This window comes from Mobula birostris, chromosome 22, assembly GCF_030028105.1.
Source record: "Mobula birostris isolate sMobBir1 chromosome 22, sMobBir1.hap1, whole genome shotgun sequence".
NCBI classification, from domain to species: Eukaryota; Metazoa; Chordata; class Chondrichthyes; order Myliobatiformes; family Myliobatidae; genus Mobula; species Mobula birostris.
The window spans coordinates 18219431-18240175 of NC_092391.1; the positions used below are offsets into that span (position 1 = coordinate 18219431).

Here is a 20745-nt window from a genome sequence, read left to right on the forward strand (position 1 = left end):
GAGATGTATCTCTGCCCTGCCATCCATTATATACGCAGACTGATTACATATACATAAAGTGACAGTAGGTCCAGGAGTATTTGTACATAAGATAAAACTGACAGAAAATGATAATGTGACAAGGTGACTCTCGGCAAGAGGAACTTTTCCAGGTAGCAGCAGGGCACATAGAAGCACAGTAGGGCATTGACTGTGTCAGTGTAGGTGTGAGGTGTGTGTGTATGTGTAAAGTGGCAGTGCACATGGGGGATGAAAGGTGCTGAGAGGCTGTGGAGAGGAGTGGCTGATGTGGATGTAGTGGTGGTGGGATAGGCTAGTGGATGAAGCTGCTGCTCAGCCTGGCGGCTCGGGGAGAAGTAATTGTTCTTCAGTCTCGTGGTCCTGGTGTGGATGCTGCACAGCCTCTTCCCAGATGGGAATGGGACCAAGTTCAAAGTACATTTATTATCAAAGTATGTATACTCTGTGTACAACCTTGCGGTTCTGCTCCTTGCAGGCAGCCGCAAAACAAAGAAACCCACCTTAAAAATGTGTAGAGGGAAAAAAAAATCATGCAAACAATAAAAGCAAGCAAGTAACATTCAGAGCTGAAATTCACAGAAGTGAGTCCACAGCCACGAGGCCAGTCGTCACTGCAGCCCACTCAGGGGCGTGTTAGTTGCAGACCACAGCCTCGCTTCAGCACAGAGACGAAGCAGCCCATAGGCAGGGTGGTGTTGCTGACCTTCCCCCAGCACCTCTCTGTCCCTGGTGGTGGGTAGGCTGGGCCAGTGTTGGGCAGTTTTAACTACCCAATACTGAACACATAGCAGACAGTGCTGCAGCATGTCAGGATGCCCTCGATTGCACATATACACTTTAAAAATACTCTGATTGCATGGTCACTTCATTCCAAGATTCCAGCTGACTCCATCTTAATTTCTATGCCTTGATCTCAAGTCTATTTCTTCCTCGGAGTGTTTAGAGCGTAGAACAGTACAGCACGGTACAGGCCCTTTGGCCCCTGATGTTGAGTCAGCCTTTTAACCCGCTTTCAGATCGATCTAGCCTCCATCTTTCCTTTCCAGCTCCCAGCTTCCTATTCAGAAGCTGCAGGCCCTTGTGGAGCCTACAGGCATCTGATGACATGGAATCGCTGGCCCTTACGGTTCCACGTTCCCGTACGCTCCAGAACCTACAGTCAGGTGCTGAGGCTGAATTTTGGGAGGTTGTTCAGGAGAGGAGGATGGGTCCCTTCTGACACCACTGCTACACACCAGTCAAGACCCTCAGTGTGCATGTTTCATCACCACAGATTCACACACTTTCTCTTTACCACCAGAGTACATCCTTAATTACTAACACCCAGTGTACACTTTCCAATATTAAAGCTTCACACTTTCACCTCAGTACACTTCACATGTAGTCAGCTATGGACCCCCAATGGTCTTCTTCCTACCAGCTACCCTGGGCTCACTGAGCGAGACTGTTAGTCCTCCACTGACTGACTACATTTATCTGGGAAGATCCAAGAAGCCTGCATGGTCTCAATATTGTACCATATGTCATAGTAGTTCATTTTTAAAGCATTCTTCCCCCAGGGGTCCAAGAGATTGAGCAGTAATTTCAATCAGCTCAGCTCATCACAGGAACCAGCCTGCCTCAGTAAAACAGTCAGCGTAACCAAACACCGCCGCCCCACCCCCCCCCAAGACATTCTCTCTTCTCCAATCTCCCATTGGATAAAAAAGCCTCCAAGCACATACCACCAGGCTCAAGGACAACTTCTGTCCCACTGTCCTCAGACCCCTGAATGGATCTCTTGTACAGACCATACGACGTCGGAGCAGAATTTGCCCATCAGGATCATGGAGTCTGCTCCGCCATTCCATCACGGCTGATTTATCTTCCCTCTCAACCCCATTCCCCTGCCTTCTCCCCGTACCCTTTGGTGCCCCTAGTAATCAAAAAACCTGTCAACCTCAGCTTTAACTACAGTGGATGCTAGTTAATTGGGACACTTTGGAACCCGTACATTTTGGCCAAATTAAGCAGCTGTCCCAATTAGCCAAAGTCTCATTGAAAAGGGTTTTTTAAAAAAGCCAAACTACTATTTAACTGAGTAACAAATTATGTATTTAAATGAAATACGGAACAAATTAGAACACTATCAATACCACTACAGTACTATAGAACTGTGTATTAGCTCCTAATAGTTATCGACAGAGGGATTCATCCAGTGTACACTGCCACTTACTTTTGATTGAGTGTAAATGAGTAAAATCAGTGCATACACCTTGTGCAGATAATGGACTGCCTTCATATGATTTTTGACAAATGCATCCTGTTAATTTTCATTTTCTTTATAATACTCAAAATGATGGTTGGATCCTTCAAATTCTTCATAGTTCCTAACTTGATGAAGTAGTGAAATCGTTTCATTTTCACTCTTGCCCATTTCTTACCCTCTTCAAGCCTGAATGCTTGAAACCACAGTGAGTAAAACGGTTCTGAATTGTCTTACTGCTTATTACTCAGCAACTATCGGTGACAAAAACCATTACTTTTTAAACACAAGCGCATGCAATTGACGCTATTTAAAAACTTCACTCGAAGCACTGTGTCGTATCTAACAGCCACACAAGTGCCTGATGCTTGATTAAAAGTGTTCAACATCAGTCTCCTGCCCCAATTAAGCAGCATAATGTCCCACATAAACAAAGAGAATCCTGGCTTTTTTCTCAATTAGTTTCTGTTCTTTACGAGTTGTCCCAAATAATCAGCCACCCCGATTATGGTCCAATTAACCAGAATCCTCTGTAAACCCAATGGCTTCGCCTCTCCAGTTGTCTGTGGCAATGAATTACACAGATTCACCACCCTCTGGCTAAGGAGATTACTCCTCACCTCTGTTCTAAAGTGACTCCTTCTTTTCTGGAGGCTGCATCCTCATGTCCATAAGATGGACCTTAAGATGAGCCTGAGAAGATTTGATGGACTCGCAATCTCCCTCATTATGATCTTGCACTTTATCATTTCCCTGCACTGCACTTTTCCAGTAGCTTTTACACTTTATTCTGCATTGTTATCGTTTTATCTTATTCTAGCTCAATGCACTGTGTAATGATTTGACCTGTATAAACCAGATGCAAGGCAACCTTTCCACTGTCTCTCGGTACATGTACCAATAATAATAATTAACCAAGAAGAAGAGGATTATGACCATCAGCTGGCCTCATCTTATCACCTGCTGTTCTGTTTCAGAAGTTCTTGAGCTAATAGTGCTGTTGAATTCAGGTCATTTTTGTCTACAAATATTTAGTCCCTCTGTTGTTACCTGATTGACCCGATTTCTTTACAGGTTTGACTTTCTCCCTGACGGCTCACTACGGATCCGCTCGGCTGAAGTTTTTGACGCCGGCCACTATCTTTGCTCAGCATCCAGTGTAGCCGGCACAGATCATCACTGGATCGACCTGCACGTCTTAGGTATGTCCACGTCACAGGAATGCTGCCGTAACCGTCTGAGCAATGGTGGATGCCTGTCACTGGCATGAGTGGCCAGCCCATTGATGTAACTCTAGACCTTCAGAAAAGTAAAAAGGGCAAGCGAGCTTCAGAGGTGACATGGAAGGGGAAGAGCCGTCCGAGTGACTAACCAGGGAAATGAACTCATTCCAGTAAGGAGAGAAGTTGAACGTATCATAGACAAAAGCACTGTTTCAAGCAAGATAAACATTCATTATCTGTTGATATATTTTGGATGGGAACTATTTAGAACTAAAAGGAGGGGCTTGTCTGACACTGATTCCCATACCAACTCATAAACGCAAGAGTTGCTGGAAATCCGGAGTAACACACGCAAAATGCTGGAGGAGTGCGGCAGGTCAGGCGGCATCGCTGGGATTGTTTAGCATAGACGTTGCCTGACCTGCTGAGTTCCCCCAGCGTGCTACTCCCCATACCAACTTCATTTTTCCCAGCGCCTTTAGAGTTAAGAAAATCTTCAGCATTCTCTTAATCTTCCTCCATCCCTCCAATTCTCACCCTGTATCTCCGATCACTAGTTCCTAATTTATTTATTTAGAGATACAGCAAATAAATTTACCTCATGGTACCTTTGTGGTGTTGACCCTATACGGCTATAGTGGCTTTCACAGGGTGAAACATTTTTGAATGAATTTCTGAAACATTTGTGAATAGTTACTGTGAAGAATTTTCTTCCGGGCGTTTAGGTGCACCCATAATCCGCCCTACGCCAAGTAATATCACAGCCATTGCCAACACGCAGGCGGAGGTGAGCTGTGAGGTTACAGGGAGCCCTAAGCCAGAAGTGACCTGGAAGAAAGATGGTAAACGATTGAATTTTGACCCGCAGCAGAACATGTACAGGTAACAATGAGTCCGGGAACGGAAAACTAGTATTCGCTTGAAGGCCTGGCAAATTATTACAATGTCCCTTCATTCTAAGCACTAGGACCAAGGTGCCAGAAGTCTCAGTCTCTCGTCTCTCTCCTCTCTCCTCTCTCCTCTCTCTCTCTCTCTTTCCCTCTCTCCTCTCTCCTCTCCCCTCTCCCCCTCTCCCCCTCTCCCCCCTCTCCCCCTCTCCCCCTCTCCCCCTCTCCCTCTCTCCCCCTCTCCCCCCCTCTCTCTCTCTCTCCGGCTGGCTATGAAATTGAATGTGTCTCAGCTGATGAGGGTGGGGGAGGAGAGCAAATTACCGAGCAGGTCACAAAAGCATGAAATTACCTGTAGTTAGAAAGGTTCCTGTACAAACCAGTAATTTTACTCAAAGGAATTGGACTGAAGAGGCCTTTGAGAATCAATGTCATTAGTGGTTATGGTTTCAGCTACGGATCCCAGACTGGAGCGAGGACGTGATTTTTACAAATCGTGTTCCTGGTTACAGAGTTGTGATGGGTGAAGTTCTCCATGCCAGTTCTGGAGTCTGTACCTGGTCTGTATGGTATGGTTTCATGCTGTTAATGACCTGGGTACTCTCAGCAAAGTCATACCTCCTTGACTTTGCCGGGGCTAAATTTAGAAGAGGTTGCTCAAAGAAAAAGAGCAGTCGCTCAAAACATGGCTTGCTCAAAGAAAAAGAGCAGTCGCTCAAAACATGGCCGTACGGAAATGACAGTGCACAATAGCATTTATCCTGTTGTTATAGCCCTAGGCCCTCTTTAATTTCAGAACCTGTGCTTTAGTACTATTGTTACCAGTTGTTCGGCTGACACACGTGTTCTCATGACGACTGGGTTCTTTCAGGTTGTTGCCATCAGGCTCCCTGGTGATCATCTCTGCCACCACTGAAGATACAGCGCTGTATGAGTGCATGGCTTCGAACGAGGTCGGCGAGGCCCACAGGCTCATTCAGTTCACTGTGCACGGTAAGACTTTCTTGCCTTAGTGGGTCTGTGCCTGGTGAAAGGTTCTGAGGCTCCTTGCTGGCTGGCACACCGCATAAACAGATTGCAGAAGAAGAGGAGGTACAAGGATATAGGCAATAGTCTGGCTGTTGGATGAAGGCTCAGATAACATAGAACAGTATAGTTTTAACCTTCTAACTTACTCCACAATCAATCAAACCCTTCCCTCCTATACAGCCCATAACCCTCCACTTTTCTTTCATCTATGTTCTGTCTAAGAGTCTACTTAATGCCCCCTGCCTCTGCTACCACCCTGGTAGTGCGTTCCATGTATCCACCACTCTCTATATAAAAAACTACCTCTGACATCTCCCCTATTCTTTCCTTCAAACACCTCAAAAGAACATCCTCTGGTATTAGCAATTGTCATCCCTGGGAAAAAGACACTAGCTGTCCACTCTATTAATACCTCTTATTACCTTATACTCCAATACCAAGTCTCCTCTTATCCTTCTTCGCTCTAAAAGGAAAACCTCTAACTTGCTCAACCTTTCCTCATGAAAGGTTCTCCAATCCATGTAGCACCCTGCTAAATCTCCTCTGCACCTCCTCTAAAGCTTCCACATCCTTCCAATAATGAGGCCACTAGAACTAACCACAGTACTCCAAGTTTGGTTGAACTGCAACATTGCCTCGTGGCTTTTGAACTCAATCCCTGACTAATGAAGGCCAATACACCACATGTCTTCTTAACTACCCAAACAACAGACTTGGATCCCTCTGTTTCTCCACATAGCTGAGAATCCTACCATTAATCCTGTATTCTTCCTTCAAGTTCGACCTTCCAAAGTGTATAATTTCACACCTCTCCGGATTGAACTCCATCTGCCATCTCTCAGCCCGGCTCTGCATCCTGCCTATGTAATTTACGATAAGCTTCTATGCCAGGGGTTCCTAACCTGGAGTCCATGGACCCCTCAGTTAACGGGAGAGGTCCAAGGTATAAAAAAGGTTGGGAACCCCTGCTCTACACTATCCACAACACCACCAACCCTCATTAGAGGATAAGAGCTATGATGAGCTGGTAAAACCTGTTTATATGTTGGAATTTCTATACAACTCTATAATATGAATCGGTTAACCACTTCACGTGCACAGACCTGCTTCCTTTGACGTACTGTAAATCAATTGGATCATCCATGGTTTTTGCTTGTGTCGGCGTGACCTTAGTCTGTCTGCATATTGATGCCTGTTTGCCGTATTCTGGATGTGTCTCCCCTTTATTGAGCCGTCCTTCCTTTCCCATGAGACCTCTTCATGTTGAAGTTAACAATTTGCCTTCTCTGTCCTAGTGCATTAACATTCTCTGCTCTATCTTTGGCATTTATTTGTCTTAACAGAAAACTCTCAGCTTCCTAAACTCTGCCCCAATGCATTTATTTACTCTTTTAGATCTCCTTGGCAATGCAAATATTTGTCTGTAAAAATGGATTGAGTCGGAGATGGAACAGAGCCTATCCCTTAAAGATACAGGGTGTTTCTGGGTCATGAGCACCTGACTTATGGACACTCCTACATGCGAATAAACTCCTATGGTATTATTGTTCAAAAGTCCAACGTTCATACATATGGTCGTTCCTACAAAGAACAGATCTAGTTTCCTCCCCTCTCCACTTTCAGTATTCGTTCTTTCTTGTCAATCTGATGTGTTTTGATGTCATTCATTACAATACTGTGGAGATATGTATAAAGTATAAAGTAATTTTGTTTATTTTCTGACTTATCTACACCTGTCAAAATGGAACCTATCCATAACCACAGGACAGGCTGTGGAGTGTGAGTCCGGCAGACCACAGAAATGCTTCACCACAGCAAAACCAATTGCATTTCCTGACCGTAATAGCCTGAGTTGACCATGTGATCTCTCAGATGTTAGGAAGATCGTAGATGGTTCTCTACCTGAAGTCCACCTCTCTAGCCTGATTCCCCCTTGTTTGCTTAATTAGTCATACATGTTACAGCCCTGAGTTTAGCGTCCTGTATTCTGACCCAGTCATGGGGGAAATCGAAGGTTAAAAATCAAGCTCCGTTGTATCTTGAAGCTAAAGGTTTTCGAATTCAATGTGATTTTGATTTTGCCAAAGAAAGCAAAACCTCTTCCTCCAAGTGCTCTTCAGTAAGAAATAGACATGCAGGGAAACAGAACTGGGGTTTTTAACATGAACCTTCAGTGAGAGTCGAGGCTTGTTGGGCCATTTGGCCACCTCCTATCTCATACTTTTTCTTTGATTCAGAAACGAAAGATCTTCTAGTTATAGAAGAACATGTTTTGGTAGATATACTGTTTTCTAAATCATTTGGAGGTAAACTCTTATTGTGCCACGTAGCTCTGGGGCCCACAAACTCCTCAGTTAATGGTAAGGCTCCATGGCATAAAAAAGTTTGGGAAACCCTTATGTAGCTTCAAACAAGAGAGTGCAAAGGACTTGAAGGTATTGCAAACAGCTGGAGTATGTTTCCCATTACTGCGAACAGTCAAACTGTTCCTGAATAAACTCCTCTCCTTGTTTGTCAAGTGTCTCAACAAACTGAACTTGATAGACTAAACCGGGGGTTCCCAACCTGGGGTCCACAGACCCTTGCTTAATGGCATTGGTCCATGGCATAGAAAAGGTTGGGAACCCCTGGTGTAAACCATGAAGTGAAGAAGCTTAAGCATTAGTTAATCTAATAATTCCCCATAACATGAAAGACTCTTATTAATATCTTTGTATACTTGTACCCCAGTCCCACCATCAATTGCAGATGATTCTCCAGATATCACTGTCACTAAAATGTCCCCAGTGGTGCTAACGTGTCATGTGACTGGAATCCCTGCACCTTCAGTGACTTGGATAAAGGATGGAGCCCGACTGGGGAACCGAGGGCCAGGATACAAAGTGCTGCCGACAGGTTTGTGGGAAGGCTTACTTTCTTTTGATAGATATTTGCATGTATAAAAAATACCTCGCAACTGAAACAGGCCGAGAAGATCTACTTACTTGGTCACCATGGCTGGGCCTTGGGCCTCCATTGGCTGACCAAGGTACTGCCTGATTTTTCATCAGCTTATCGATCAATCACAGTGAGTTGTCCATTTTGTCAATAAGATTGCATAGGTCCGTGCGTTTTAGTGATTTGCTTTGCACACTTTCTAATCATCTTCAGAGTTGCCTGAATTGGTTTAGAACTTTTGTGTTCATCTAGGAATGCTGGAGATTGCCTCAGCAACACTGAGCCACGCTGGCAACTACATGTGCACGGCTCGGAACATGGTGGGAACAGCACATAAACACGTAACCCTCACAGTGCAAGGTAAATGTGCAAATGGCTTTTTATTTATACCACACCATGTCCTGCTGAAAGACCTTTCACACAATAGGGAAATAGTATCCAATGACTCTTGCCATAACTGAGGTAGAAGTGTATTCAGCAAATATCCCTTCAGTTGTGCTGACTGATTTAAATCATTTTTAGTTTGTTGGTGTGTTTTCTGCACTTAAATTTTCTCCAATCTCTTCTTGGCCTCATCTTTTCACATTGACAAGATGGTCAATCATGCATTCAGTCACCAGCCTGTCGACTCCCAATTCACATCTTAGATTTTAACCACTCCACCACTTGCAGTCAAAGGTTGCCATATCTGAAACTTCTTTGCCCTTCTTCTTCTTCCCCGGTTTATTTCATAGGACCAAGCATTTTCGCTTATCCTTAGGTCATCTGATTTTACATTTCCTGAGGTAGCTAAATTCTGTCCAACAACTTGCCACAATGAACAATCTGCTGGGGGGAAATCAGCAGGTTGAGCAGCACTTGCTGAGGGGGTGTGGGGCAAGGAATTGTCGACATTTTGGGTTGAAACTCTTCCGAGTTTCTCCTGCAGATTTTGTGTTGCTCTGGATTTCAGTATGTGCAGTCTCTTGTGTCCACATTGGTTGTGAAATAGTTCGGGATGCTTTATGGTGCAATATTAGTCCATCACAGTTGTTAACATAGTAAACGACTCAAGGCCAATTGCAGGAGTACCATCAATGACACAGAACCGTAAAAAGAAAAACGAAGACAAGTGACAAAAAGCTTGTCTGAAGAGGTGAAATTGAAGGAATAACTTCATTGAGAGATGGGGTAGATGGGGGAAAGATGTTTCATACTACACTGTATATCCTTGATATCAGCACAGCCACAAAGCAACCTAGTCTCAGTTTTCTCCCGTCATTCTTCCTTCTGCAAAGATGTTGATTGACACTAAGGTTCTGTATACTTCCTTATAATTCCACACGGCCAAAGCAGATATTTTTGTAACACCATTACAGCGCCAGGGACTCAGGTTCAATTTCTGCTGCTGTCTGTACGTTCTCCTGGTGACCGCTTTGGTTTTCCCAGCCACCCTGGTCTCTTCCCACATTCCAAAGATGTACAAGTTAGAATTAGTGAGTTGTGAGCATGTGCTATGTTGGCATCGCAAGTGTGGCAACATTTGCGGGCTGCCCCCAGCATTTTCTCGGACTGTGTTAGTTGTTGATGCAAACTACGCGTTTCACTGTATGTTTCAATGTATATGCGACAAGTAAAGCTAATCTTTAAATCTAACCTTCGTGAGCATACGTAATCAAATGTTCCTGAACTCCATACAGCTGATAAATAAAAATGTAACTGTACCTTTAAGAACTGCTTGACTGATTTACTATGAATTTGATGCTGTTGTTTAATCGAGGGTGACTTGCTTCAATAATTGCTGTTGTTATAGTTCTCCCTCTGTTTAGTTAGCTGACATATGCAATAGTTCTTCATGGAGGAAGAACTCTCTTTTGATTGTTCAACACTGAAACACTGAAAATCTTCTGCACTTCTTGAACGTATATTGAGTGGCCACTTCATATGTGCACCAGTACACTTGTTCAATAATATCTAATCAGCCAATAATGTGGCAGCAACTCCATGCATAAAAGCATGGTCAAGACGTTGTTGTTCAGACCAAACATCAGAATTGGGAAGAAATGTGACCTAAGTGACTTTGATCGTGGAATGTTTGTGCCAGATGGGGTGGTTTGAGTATCTCAGAAACTGCTGATCTCCTGGGATATTCATTCAGTCTCTAGAGTTTACAGAGAAGGGTATGAAAACAAAAAGAAACATCCAGTGAGCAGCAGTTCTGTGGGTGAAAACGCCTTGTTAACAAGAGAGGTCAGAGGAGAATGGCCAGGCTGGTTCAAGCTGACAGGAAGGCGACAGTAACTCAAATAACCACAATGGTTGGCACAGGAGCATCTCTGAATGTACAACACATTGAACTTTGAAGTGGATGGGCTACAGCAGCAGAAAACCATGAACATACACTCAATGGTCACTTTATTTATTTGTTTGTTTGTTTATTTATTTTACAGAAGGTGCCTAATAAACATAGAACATCAAACAATGCAACACAGGAACAGGCCCTTCAGCCCACAATGTTGTGCTAAACCAATTAATAATCAAATAGCCAACTAAATTAATCCCTTCTGCCTACACAATGTCTATATCCTTCCATTTCCCTGACATTCGTGTGCCTTTCTTAAAGTCTCTTAAACACCCCGAATGCATCTGTCTCTACCACCACCCCAGGCAGTGACCTGGTAAACCTCTTCTGCACCGTCTTCAAAGCCTTGACATCCTTCCTACAATGGAGCAATCAGAATTGTGTGCAAAACTTCAGATGCGGCTAAGTAGAGTTTTATAACATAACTTCCTGACTTTTGAAGGCCATATGCCTTACTAAGCCTATCAACCTGTGCTTTCAGGGAGGGTGGCCACAGAGTGTATCTTTAAAGTCTGGTCTCTGCTCCTTAGTAGCAATAATAGAGGAGTGAGGCCAAAAAAGGGGCCATTGCTTCCTGGCCAGATCTCTTCTGCTGTCTCCTTTTCTTTTCTATTGAGGCTGTGTTGCTGCGTCTTCTCATTCCTGAGTCGAAAGGCCTCAGTCAGGGACCTGAGCAAGCAATTTCTGTTGTCCTACTGAGGGAATGCTACACCGTTACAGGAGCTGGCTGATGGTTGAGACTTTAAACAGGATCTGTGGCATTATCTGAAGAGCACAAAATCTCATGTAAGCATTCATGCTTGTACACTTCCCCAAAGTAATGCCTTAAAATAAACATCGTTTATTATATTTTGGGGGGTTTGTGGAGACTTGTGTCAAGTTCAAGTTTATGGTCATTCTACCATAGACACGTATGTGTTCGTCCATCGCCGACGTCGATGAGGACCTCAACACCATTTGATGGCGTCGAGACTAGCTCGTGATTTGGATTTAAGTGAGGGAGAGTTGCGCAGCGTCAGCCTCACTCTCTCTTCCCAATTCCCATCTGGATCCAGTGGAAAGAGAGAGTCGAGACGGCTGGAGATGGGACTAGGCACAGTGGATGACCAGGACGCCTTCTGTGTCTTGTCCTGCTCTACACGTTCCACGACGCTTGCAGAGACCGCCTTCTTGACCGTTGGACCTTCCATCCATTGATCTCGTCCGCTCAATCTGCCAGAGTCTGTCTTCACATGCTGGGATAGACAACTCCCTATCTCACCGAGGGTTTGAGACCCATCGGCTACCCTCACCTGGTGTAGCCGGCTTGTCAAAGCCGTTGCCCGGGGTGTGGCCGCTGTCGCATGCAAACAGCTACGGGGAGCCACAGGTGAGAGCTGAGTGCCAGGTGGGGACCAAAGGTGGATTAACCACCTTGAAAAGGACGCGACATGTTCCCCCACCAGAGGTGCTACCCCTCCCTGACTCCCCATACACGTATACAGCTAAGTAAAACATCGATACTCTGGGACCAAGGTTCCAAACCCAGCACACGTAATCATGCACTGCACATATAGTTACGGTCCAGCACACAGAGACACAAAATAAGATTAGCACAAGTCCCTGAGTGGCTCGGCATGTGGACAAGTTGGCATAAAGTACTAGGTGTATGTTATGTACAGTAAGACAGTATAATGCTATTGGCACTATTAAAATAAAACAATAATTTCTATATTACAAAAGTGACTACACAAAGATATTCTGAGACTGTGAAAGGCCTGATATAAATAAATTGTTTCTTTTCTTACCTGAACGAGCTTAACACTGGAAATTATTTCATCTCCCGCCTTGCAGAACCTCCTGTTATCAAGCCCCTACCTGCCACCCTTGAAGTTGTAGTGAACAATGGTATTATGCTTCCCTGTGAGTCGACAGGTACGCCAAGACCCAGCGTTACGTGGCAGAAGGACGGCGTCACCATCTCAAGCAAAGGTGAGGTGCCAATCCACACCTGAGACATCAGCCAGGTGGGACGTACCAATAACCTTGAGCAGAAGGGTCGAAACCCAAGGGTTATAGACAGATTACAGAGGAAATGAGGAAAAAAATGTTTTCACCCGAAGAGTACAATGGGTCAGGATAAGAGAGGTAGAAATTGAAATCTCTTTTAAAGAATACTGGATACATCCTTGAAAAGCCATGAGCTACAAGTCGAGAAGATGTGATTGGGGTTGGTAGTTTGCTCTTGGCTAACACCAACATAATGGACTAGATGACAGTTTCCTGTGTCATAAGTTTTCTGTGATTCTTAGGGTACATTTTTGTTTTCTCTCAACGCAGAACAGCATTGCTGTAAGTGGGTTACGTCCCAAAGCAGCTGAACTTCACTCATCAGACCAGACTATGACAGGAATGCTTATAGGGACTGGCTGGCTGTTACTCTGAGTTATTTCCTGACCCCAGCTGGTACAAAGAGACAGTGCATGGTGCATTTGCCCTATCACCAATGCAGTCTGGGTTGCATGCACTCCTGCTCAATTAGAAAAACAAGATCAAGATCTACAAGATCACAGACTATGCATCAGAACCCTCTTCCTGAAGGGTACAAATAGCATGAAGCTGCTCATTTCATTGAAGAATCCAACAGAGAAAGGCTAGTGTAGGAACTGGGAGAATGTCTATGCTGGGGAAGAAGGGGGAGTTCTGGGGCTGAGTGATGGGAGGTCTACCATGCACCTTTACCAACACAGAATCTGGAGTGTCCACAAGGATGGGAGTTGGGAGGACAAACAGGAGCGTAGGCCACTGTTATCATCACTGATGTGAGTTTTCACATGTGTACACACAGGTTTGCCTTGTAACAGTGGAGACACTTGTGTATACCTCCCATACGTAGCAAATAAGAATGTTTATGCTCACACCTCTATCAGATTGTGTTGTATCTGGCCTGGGTGCTGGTAACAGGAAAGTTTTGTTTACAGAATGCCACTCAATTAGAAATGTATATAAAAATCTTAAGGCAACATGCAATCCATATTAACTTTAGGATAGCTCCTCTTTTGAAGACTCTTGTCAAAGGGACTGTCCATTTTCTTCAAAGTTCAAAGTACATTTATTATCAAAGTATGTATATATTAATACAACCTTGAGATTTGTCTCCTTACAGGCAGCCACTAAACAAAGAAAACCAAAAAGACCCATTAAAAAAAACAAGACCATCAAACACCCAATGTGAACAGAGAAAAAAAAAAACAAATCATGCAAACAGTAGGTATAAGCAAATAGCACTCACAGACAGAAAGCCCAGAGCAGGCCACAGCCTCAGCCTCAGTTCAGAGCAGAACTGAGTAAACGTCACAGAGCAGCGAGCAGAACCTCTGATCCCAACACCCTGCCTTTTCAATCCATCATTGTCAATGCCCAACCCCAGTCCAGTGAATATGTGAACGTGTTCCTGGGGAGGAGTGGAGAATGACAAGCTGTGGGACAGGAATAAAGTTGTTGCCTTGATCTAGACCACCTCTGGTTGTGAGCATCTACACTTCCACCACAACAATGAACTTTTGAATCATTCTCAACCGTAATATGTTCGATTGCAACCGGGTCCCGGTCGCTGGACATTCACGTAGGATTGCTGACAGCCAAAAATATTGTGTTACCTCTGGAATGGGTGGCAGGCATTGCACACCATTATATCCAGGCTTAGCTACACTGCTCTATGGGGTGTTACATCATGTAGTCATTAAATGATCACTTCTGTTCCAGGACGTTTCTTGTTGGCCAATGGAGCTCTGGATATCATGAGGGTGACAGAAGAGGATTCTGGGAACTACATGTGCATTGCCCAGAATGCAGCTGGCACAGCCCTGGGTAAAACCAAGCTGGTGGTGCAAGGTAACGGCTAAAGAGAGCACGGTAAAGGGGCAAAACACTCGGGCGTTTGAGTTATTGTCAACTTTTCAGCATTAAAAAACTGCATTGCTAGGACCAACAGACTCAAAAACAGTTACTCTCCCCCAGGCAATAAGGTGATCAATAGCTCCACCCACTAACCCACGCCACCACTGCTTTATCATTTCCTGTCAGTCACCTTATGTACAGAAACACTCCTGTACCTAGCATCACTTTATCTACATACAATCAATCTACAAACCCCATTTCCAGGAAAGTTGGGATATTTTCCAAAATGTAATAAAAACAAAAATCTGTGATATGTTAATTCACTTGAACCTTTATTTAACTGACAAAAATACAAAGAAAAGATTTTCAATAGTTTTACTGACCAACTTAACTTATATTTTGTAAACATACACAAATTTATGTTTTGTAAACATACACAAATTTATTGATGGCTGCAACACACTCAACAAAAATTGGGACAGAGTTAAAATAAGATTGAAAAGTGCACAGAATATTCAAGTATCAGTTCAAAAGGAACGTTTCTCAATGCAAGATTGCAGAGGATTTAGGTCTTTCAACATCTACTGTACATAATATTGTGAAAAGATTCAGAGAATTCAGAGACATCTCAGTGCATAAAGGGCAAGGTCGGAAACCACTGTTGAATGCGCGTGATCTTCGAGCCCTCAGTCGGCACTGCCTAAGAAACCATCATGCTACTGTGACAATAATAGCCACCTGGGCTCGGGAGTACTTTGGAAAACCATTGTCACTCAACACAGCCCGTCGCTGCATCCAGAAATGCAACTTGAACCTGTATTATGCAAGGAGGAAGCCATACATCAACTCTATGCAGAAACGCCGGCGAGTTCTCTGGCCCGAGCTCATCTCAGATGGACCGAAAGACTGTGGAAACATGTGCTGTGGTCAGTTGAGTCCACACTTCAGCTAGTTTTCGGAAAAAACGGGCGTCGAGTTCTCCGTGCCAAAGATGAAAACGACCATCCAGATTGTTATCAGCGAAAGGTGCAAAAGCCAGCATCTGTGATGATATGGGGGTGCATCAGTGCCCACAGCATGGGTGAGTTGCATGTATGTGAAGGTACCATTGACTCTGAGGCGTATATTAGGATCTTAGAGAGACATATGTTGCCATCAAGGCGACATCTCTTCCCGGGACGTCCATGTTTATTTCAGCAGGACAATGCCAGACCACATTCTGCACGGGCTACAACAGCGTGACTTTGTAGACACAGAGTGCGTGTGCTTGACTGGCCTGCTGCCAGTCCAGATCTATCTCCTGTTGAAAATGTATGGTGTATCATGAAGAGGAGAATCAGACAACGGAGACCACGGACCGTTGAGCAGCTGAAGTCTTATATCAAACAAGAATGGACAAAATTTCCAATTGCAAATCTACTACAATTAGTATTCTCAGTTGCAAAACGATTAAAAAGTGTTATTAAAAGGAAAGGTGATGTAACACAATGGTAAACATACCTCTGTCCCAACTTTTGTTGACTGTATTGCAGCCATCAAATTCTAAATTTGTGTATGTTTACAAAATAAAATTAAGTTGGTCAGTAAAACTATTGAAAATCTTTTCTTTGTACTTTTGTCAGTTAAATAAAGGTTCACGTGAATTAACATATCACAGATTTTTGTTTTTATTGCATTTTGGAAAATATCCCAACTTTTCTGGAAATGGGGTTTGTATTTATTGTGTTCTTTGTGTGTTTTTTTTGTACTGAATCAGAATCAGAGTAACAATTATTTCATTCTCCTTTACACCTGAGTACTGGCAATGTGTGTGTTTTGCCCATTAAGCCACTGGCGGTTAGGGCAGCAATGAAGTTCCTCCATCTCTGGGTTTCCTTCTTCGTGTCAGTAGCCTCCTCTCGGTTTTCACTACTGTCAGTCATGCAAGTCCCGGCTGGAGACTCAGGAATACCGTCACACTCAGATGTAGGAGGATTCTTCAATGCTGTTTCTGTAAACATTTTGCTTTACCAGTCAGGATTGTTAGCCCTGAGCTGAACCCCCGAACCTGGAGGACTGGTGGACCACTCTTAATCTGTCCTCTACCCTTTGACCTGTTTGGCATGGGTGACCCTACCAAGAGCCAAAGCAAAAAGCCCTGACTCCAGCCAACATAGCTCTTGGGGTTAGTGAGGTATGAAATCCTCCAAACCATGACAAGCTTGTGATCCCCTTGGAGGTGTGCTGGAAATGACATCAAGCATTGAATCTTTGGTGGCTCTATTCTTCCAGAAGGTGTTCCATTTTTTTTGGGAGGAATATAAAGCTATTGTACATGTGAGTCTAATGATTTGAATGCAGAAAATATTCTATGCTAGATAAATATTTTTAAAATGTTTCACATTGTTCAGCTTCCAAGTACTCCATCAAGGTACTAAACTTGAGCACTGATTGACCATCTAGCAATCATGCATCATCTGATCATCCTTGTGTGCGGTTTTAGACTCCGAGTCTGGGTGGAAATATCTTTGCTTTAGAGGGAGGGCAGCCAAGATTCGCCACTCTTCCCCCTGGAGTGGCATGACTAACATATGAAGATTGGGATCTTTGAGCTTTTATTGGTGAGAGGTCAGAAGAATGAGAGGGGACCATGTTAAAATCCTGACAGGTCCGGGCAGGCTAGATGTAGGAAGAATGTTCCTGGTGACAGGGAAGTCCAGAACTGGGCCACAATCTAAGGATTCATGATACATTATTTATTATTATAGATTACTTTTGAGTCGTATAGCATAGAAACTTGCGGCCCAACTGGTCCATGCCAACCGAGATTCCCACCTAAGCTGGTCCCATTTGCCCACGGTTAGAACATAGAACATAAGACATTACAGCACAGTACAGGCCCTTCAGCCCACAATGTTGCGCTGATATTTTAACCACTCAAAGATCAATTTCACTCTTCTTTCCCTCATAGCCTATTTTTTTTATCATCCATTTGCCTATCATCTATTTGCTAAGTGCCCCTAAAGTATCTGCTTCTACTACCATCCCTGGCAGGGCATTCCACATGCTCAACTCTCTCTGTTTTAAATTTGCCCCCTCATGCCCCATTGAGGAAGAAGTTTCGCTCTTTTTGTCTCAACATATTACAGTAAGGGTGGAGATTGAGGAGAAATTTCTTCAGAGGAGGCAAATTATTAGACGTATTCTAGAAAGTTAAATGTGGGACTAATGGCTGAGGAGAGATGAAAGAGTGTTGGGGAGAAAACAGGAGCAGGGTACTGAAATAGGATGACAAACCGTGATCACATCAAATGAGAAGCAAGCTTGAAGAACCAGATTTTCTATTCCTGAAGCTGTTCTAATTAACTAGCAAGCACTGCATCACAGGACAGCTGCCTATAAAACTGATCTCCCCATTGCCCTCAGCCCTGAACAAAGATGGTCAAGGGTCTCATATTATCTTGGTTCCCAGAGAACCAAGGATTGGATAATTTGACCTCCCTATTCCATCAATTTCTCGATAGAGACGTACTGACCTCTCACTCCAGAGAGCATGAAGTTGGGAATCAGATGGAGAGAGTCCATTGATATTTGATTTGGTAGATAAATAAATTGCATATTGTGTCATGGTTGATTGAAAATAACACTCTCTCTCTTTAATTCAGTGCCCCCGGATATCAAAGCCGGCAGCAGAGAATATAAAGCCACCATTCATCACTCTGCCATGTTACCCTGTGAGGCAGCAGGCCACCCTAAACCAGAGATAACCTGGGTCAAGGATGGCCGCCCGGTCAGTGACTACACGTACCTGCAGATCTTTGCCAACGGCTCCCTGCACATTCCGCAGGTCACGCTTCCTGACGCGGGCTGGTACACGTGCGTGGCCCAGAACAAAGCCGGTGTGGTCACTGTGGACAGGACTCTGGTGGTGCAAGGTGAGAGGGCATTGTCGAAAGGATTTGTGTCAGGGTGCTAGCTGGAGATTTAACTTTGCCAGCCTCTTTGGGCGGCATGCACACATCCTTCATGCCATCGGGTGAATTCAGGTTCGTTCCTCAGCACCTGCCAGCCCACCATCCATCCGCGAGAATCACTGGCATTCCAAATGGTCTCCAACCTCCGGCACCTGCCCCTGACCTCTAACTCTCCCTCATGCCTGTCCCCTAACTTCCTGCGCTGTCCCCAAAACCTTCCCTACAAAACTAAAAAAAACTACTACGTCCGAGCCACGAACTCAATGGACATCGCAGCTCAGAGCCATCTTGACCAGAAGAATGTCTGATCATGCTGTACCTATTGTTTTCGGGAGTCCTGAATCAATATTTGCCCCACCCACTCCCAGAGGCCGACCACAACCTCAACTCCTGCTTGTCCAAGGAAGCTCACTCTACTTGTTTTGGAAGAGGCGAAAGATTTCTAGTGGGCCCTTTGAAAGCATTTCAGAGGGAGCAGAAGGTCCCCCTGATGTTGCTTCGGACACTCATTGACCAACAACAATGGGTCAGTGCCACAGGAACACAAGAAATTCCGAGGATGCCGGAAACTTTGAGCAACACGCACACAAAATGCTGGAGGAACACAACAGAACAGGCAGCACCTACGGAGGTGAATAAACAGTCGGTGTTTCAGGCCAAGAACCTTTATCTGGACCGGAGAGGAAGGGGGAAGAAGCCAGAATAAGTTGGTGGGGGAGAGGGGAAGGAGTACCAGCTGGCAGGTGATAGGTGAGAACAGATGACAGAGGAGGTGGGTGGGTCAATATCTGTTGCTTAAAGAAGGGTCTCAGCCCAAACGTCGACTGTTTATTCCTCTCCATTGATGCTGCCTGACCTGCTAAGTTCCTCTAGCATTTTGTGTGCGTTGCTCAGTATCAGTCACCATTGTGGGATCTTACTCTGATTAAATCGGATTGCATGTTTGCCTACCATATTTCGGAAGTTCTGAAGTGGATGTGAAATTCTTTGGGACATGCCAGGGAAAAGAAAGTGAAAGTGGAAGATACTGGAAACATTCAGAACAGAGTTAGTGTACCTTTTGTCAGCTCTGGGCGAAGTAAGCAACACAGCTTTTTTTAAATGGCGGAGAAAGAGGAAGGGTGGAAACTCAAAGGTAACAATAGTGTGAGAAACGAAAGCAATCTGTTTTAATGTCAGCTGAAAGACATTGGGAAGGCTTATTAACGAAGATGAATCTCAGGATAGAATATGGTGACATATACATACTTCGATAATAAATTTACTTTGAACTTATGAAGTTTTGAACGGTGTTCTCAGGAGATATAAATAGAAAGATGATGATATTATAACAGACAGAGAAAAAAAATTCTGGAATAGTGAGGCATGGGTCATTGCAGTTATTGGAGATCTGGAATAAAAGAGAGTACCAGAATTACTGAGGAGATCAGTGGGAGAGAGGGTCCTGCAGGGATGCTGTTTCATTGTGCTTTCTTCTGGCGCAGTTCCACCGTTGATTCTGATCGGCCAGTCAGAGCTCTCGGTGCTGGAGGATTCACAGGTCCTCTTGCCCTGCGCTGCCCAGGGATCGCCCACACCCATGGTCTATTGGGAGAAGGATGGTGCTGCCGTGCCGGATGTCCCGGGGAAATTCACCGTTCTGCAGTCTGGAGAATTGATAGTGGAAAATGCAATGGTAGGTCGCTGCACAGCACAAAGTTTGACCTGTGTCGGTAAAATTGCCTTAATATAACACTTACTGTCCCATCAAGCATGTGTCAATTAGAATCTCCAGTCTCTCCTGAAGGTGCTGAGATGGCAATTCTGTTTCATGGGCACCTGCCCTGCAGATGGTCTGCTCCTGAGATCTAACAAACTTATTCACCATGGGATATACAGTCAGTGGCCATTTTATTAGATACCTCCTCTCCCTAATAGAGTGGCCACTGGGTGTATGTTTGTGGTCTTCTGCTGCTGTAGCCCATCCTCTTCAAGGTTTGGCGTGTCGTGCATTCAGAGATGCTTTTCTACACAGCACTGTTGTAACGTGTGGTTATTTGAGTTCCTGTCACCTTCCTGTCAGCTTGAATCAGTCTGGCCATTCTCCTCTGGCCTCTCTCATTACCAAAGCATTTTCACCCACAGAACTGCCGATTACTGGATATTTTTCTGCTTTTTGTACCATTCTCTGTAAACTCTAGAGAATATTGTGTGTAATAATCCCAGAAGATCAGCAGTTTCTGAGATACTC

General features: G+C 44.3%; 1 protein-coding gene across 6 annotated transcripts in view; it reads left to right on the top strand.

The window, feature by feature from the left end:
* Positions 1 to 20745, top strand: part of LOC140186210 (hemicentin-1-like) — a 449816-nt gene that overhangs the window by 329974 nt on the left and 99097 nt on the right. For all 6 annotated transcript variants that reach the window (XM_072240181.1, XM_072240182.1, XM_072240183.1 and 3 more), the window contains exons 74-82: positions 3341 to 3468; positions 4215 to 4371; positions 5248 to 5369; positions 8136 to 8300; positions 8595 to 8702; positions 12517 to 12654; positions 14428 to 14556; positions 18207 to 18476; positions 20000 to 20190. In XM_072240181.1, the coding sequence (XP_072096282.1) occupies positions 3341 to 3468; positions 4215 to 4371; positions 5248 to 5369; positions 8136 to 8300; positions 8595 to 8702; positions 12517 to 12654; positions 14428 to 14556; positions 18207 to 18476; positions 20000 to 20190 (1408 nt within the window). The remainder of the gene's footprint in view (positions 1 to 3340; positions 3469 to 4214; positions 4372 to 5247; positions 5370 to 8135; positions 8301 to 8594; positions 8703 to 12516; positions 12655 to 14427; positions 14557 to 18206; positions 18477 to 19999; positions 20191 to 20745) is intronic.